At 49.9% G+C, this 3,609-nt stretch overlaps 1 protein-coding gene across 11 annotated transcripts in view; it reads left to right on the top strand.

The window, feature by feature from the left end:
* Positions 1-325: 325 nt before the first annotated feature.
* The window catches only part of TPM1 (tropomyosin 1 (alpha)), a 19,716-nt gene continuing 16,432 nt past the window's right edge, over positions 326-3,609 (top strand). For 6 of the 11 annotated variants that reach the window (XM_009994381.1, XM_009994380.1, XM_009994386.1 and 3 more), the window contains exons 1-2: positions 326-663; positions 1,612-1,737. In XM_009994381.1, coding sequence (XP_009992683.1) covers positions 550-663; positions 1,612-1,737 — 240 coding nt within the window. In that variant the 5' untranslated portion in view covers positions 326-549. Of the gene's footprint in view, positions 664-1,306; positions 1,433-1,611; positions 1,738-3,609 lie in introns of all 11 variants that reach the window. The other 5 variants (XM_009994383.1, XM_009994382.1, XM_009994385.1 and 2 more) reach the window with 2 other exon arrangements.

Below are 3,609 nucleotides of genomic sequence, written 5' to 3'. Positions count from 1 at the left end.
TCCTCCCCCGGCCCCGTCTTTCTCCCTTTTTTTTTTTTTTTTTTTTCTTTTTTTTTTTCCCCTCCCAGGAGTAGCAGCGAAACGTCCCGTCCTGCCTATTTGGAAATGGGAAAAAATTACTCCCCCGCCTTACCTCGCCCATCGTATCCCATATATAGTCATATCTACGGTCAAATGGCAGGCAGCAGCGAATGGGAGCGCTGAGCCTCCCAAAAAAACCTGGGAGAGAGAGTGAGAGAGGGAAGGGGGCAGGAACGAACGAACGGAGGAGGGAGGAGGAAAAAAAAATCCACCCTTCCAAAAAAGTATTGGATGTCTTGAGGAATGCAGTCAGCCCCCTGGGAAAGTACATATCTGTGAGGCGGTCCCTGCCCGCCGCTTGCACTCCGCCGGCGCCCGGTCCCGCACGGATCAGCCCCGCTCCCGGCAGCTCCGCGCCGCTCCCTCGGGGGCCGTGGCTGGGTCTTGGACTCGGGACTGTCCCGCAGCTTTTCAAGTTTTGCTTTCGGGTGCAGTTCGCGCGGGGTCGCGCCCTAGCCCACCGCCGCCATGGATGCCATCAAGAAGAAGATGCAGATGCTGAAGCTGGACAAGGAGAATGCCTTGGACAGAGCTGAGCAAGCCGAAGCTGACAAGAAGGCAGCAGAGGAGAGAAGCAAGCAGGTCTGCACCAATTGCTCGGGCCCGCCCAGTGCCGGGGCTCAAGTCTTTTCAGACTATTTCTCTCTTCTTTTTTTGTTCCCCCCCCCCGCCCGCCGTGTACTTTGTCGTATTCCTCCCCCTCTCCGCGGAACTGGTTGAACTTTTCCTAAGGCAGAGCTTTACCCTGGCAGCCCCTGGCTGGAGGTTTCCGGCGGCCCAGCAGGGGGTCATTCTCCCCGCCCCCTGCACCCCAGCTGGGGAGCAGGGCCTTGGGGCAGCCTCGTGTCCTGTACCTTTGTCACAGGGGCACGGCTGGCGGCTGGGAGAGGCTGCCTCCAGCACCTGGCTAGCAATGGACAGAGGTGCTGAGATTTGGCAAGGGATACTTAAAAGATGTGTTTGCCCCCTCCAGCACCACCCAGCAGATGCCAGCTGCTCTCCTCCCCCTTCCAGATGTGTGTCCCGTTTTTCTGGCTTATTCAACCCCCCTTCCTCAACACCCAGGGCTTTATTCATCTGGGGGAGGGCAACACGTTGTTTGCATGTTTCTGGGAGATCCTGAAGGAGGAGGGAGGAAGGGAGAGGGATTTAAAAATCAATTTCCCACTTTTCTAAGCCCAAGGAGAAACATATTTGTGCGTTGTATTTCCTCTTGTGCACCTAGCTAGAGGATGACATTGTGCAATTGGAAAAGCAATTGCATGTGACGGAGGATAAAAGGGACCAAGTGCTGGAAGAGCTACACAAGTCTGAGGATAGCCTCCTCTCCGCAGAGGAGAATGCTGCCAAGGTATTGTGCCCTTGTCGCAAGCAAAGATAATCTAACTGTCTCTCCTTCTCTCTCTCTCTGTCTGTCTGTCCTTTCCTGTCTCTTCTGCACTTGCACTTCTCCCTTTGCACGATCACGTTGCCTGCCGCACCTTTTCCTGCCCGCCCTCCCCTCTGCACCACTTTCCACCCGTATCACAGCTGGAGGACGAGCTGGTGGCTCTACAAAAGAAGCTGAAGGGCACTGAGGATGAGCTGGACAAATACTCCGAGTCCCTTAAAGATGCCCAGGAAAAGTTGGAACTGGCTGACAAAAAGGCCACAGATGTAAGTTACCCCCATCCCTTTCACCACCACCTCAGTAAAGAGACCCCATGCTCCCTCTGCACAGGACAGCCAGGACTCCTACCAAGCGGTGCTCCAAAGCTTTGCTGGTGGCTGAAGTCCAGACATCTCCTGGGCAGGGAGGTGGGAAACACAGCACTGCCTCCTTGCATGAGGTTTGCACACTGTCAGAGGCATTTGACTGGGTTTCTGCTCACTCGACACGTGCTTTTCGTGTGTATTTGTGGCTGTAGACGGGAAACTGAAGAAAGGGTGGATTGGGTGTTCAGGTGATGGGGAGAATGGCTCAAGCTGGAACAATCTTGATATTGATAATCTTGAATCTTGATAGGAAAGCAGAATCAGAAAGTTAATAGCAATTAGATACAGGAGAGGCAGATCCAGAAGAGCAAGGGCTGCTAGTTTTTTCTTTTGGAGAGCTATTTCTAGACATGCACACATTAGAAGTGCTGCCAGATCCTAGTTGGCTCACCTGGATCTCTCCTAGGGTTGGTTGGTTGGGTTTTTTTTTTACCCTGGAAATCACTGAAACTGTTTAACTTGTCAAAAGAAAGTTCAGTCTTATGTGAGAGAAAATTGTCCGGAAGATGATACTTGCTAAGTTTGCAGTTCAGAGGACAGACATCCTGGGAGCAAGCTGGGAGATATATATAGCTCAACACTTTATATGGTAATAATGCAAGAGCTTGTGCTTCTCCCAGGCCCTCATCCCACCCACCTGTCTGCCCCTGACATGCAGTTAGTGTATTGCATGCATGGAACCATACAAGTTTATTGTTTCTGCAGGTAAAGTCCAGATCTTTGTGGCTAATGCTGTACAATCCTATTCTCCCTGAGTAAATCTCGGGTCTGAATTGCAGGATTAGGTGAAACCGCAGTATTTCCAAAGCAATGGCTGTCCTTTTCCTATAACCCAGCTTAAAAAAGTTAACCTCAAGCCATACTAAAAAGAGGAGTTGCCACAGAAGAAGCAAGCAAAATATTTCAGGGTGAGGAAGGATACTTTTAAACGTTATAAAAAACCAACTTTGTATGAAAGATGACTTTTTAAATCTTATTTAACTTCTAAAATGGACAAAGGATTAAAACAAAGATTTAACTTCATTATGGCAGTTAAGTTGTATCGCTTTGAAAAAGAACTGAGAAGGTAACAAACCTAAGCATGCACAGGAACAGGAGAGAGGGGCTGTGTGTATAATGTGGATCAGATGTCTGTCTTCTGTGTATGGCTGCAGAGCCGAAAGGCAGCTTCTAGCAGGACGTTTATTTAACTTGTTCAAAGAAACCGCATATAGATCCAGGGGAGATATTCCTTATAAGGAAAAGTATGCAGACTATTTGGAAATAGCTCGCCTAGGATGAAGGCAGGAGAAATGCTACTAGATTCCCCTTTTGAAATGAAACGTCTTCCTAACCAATCCCAATGCCATTTTCCTTTGCTGGAAAACAGTGTTTGAAAGCTAGTTGAAGGCAATTGTATTTGCAGTCATCCCTCAGGCAGAGGGGAGGCAAGTGTCTGGCTTCTTTTCATCAAGGCAAATGCTGTATTTAATAGTATGCATGGAATATGTCTGACATGTTAAGGATGTCTTTCTTTTTTGGCAATGCAGAATATATTTGGGGCATTGCAGTTGACCCGGTATTTGTCCTACTAGTTTGGATAGTTCCAAGCCTTAGGAAAGACACGGGCAGGGGAGGGAGTGCCGGCTCCTTGGGGTGGACTCGCCTTACAGAGTGGGATGAGGAAACCTTCCCTCGCCGGTGTTACTCACTCTGAAAAAGCCAGGCACTTTCCGAGTCCCAGCGTCACCTCACCTGGGAGGGGGCAGCCGCAGCCCCTGTCCCCCCCCCGTG

Source organism: Chaetura pelagica, unplaced genomic scaffold (assembly GCF_000747805.2).
Source record: "Chaetura pelagica isolate M959 unplaced genomic scaffold, ChaPel_1.0 scaffold222, whole genome shotgun sequence".
Lineage (NCBI taxonomy): Eukaryota > Metazoa > Chordata > Aves > Apodiformes > Apodidae > Chaetura > Chaetura pelagica.
Note: the sequence above shows the minus strand (reverse complement) of the source record. Positions and strands in the feature narration are given on the sequence as shown.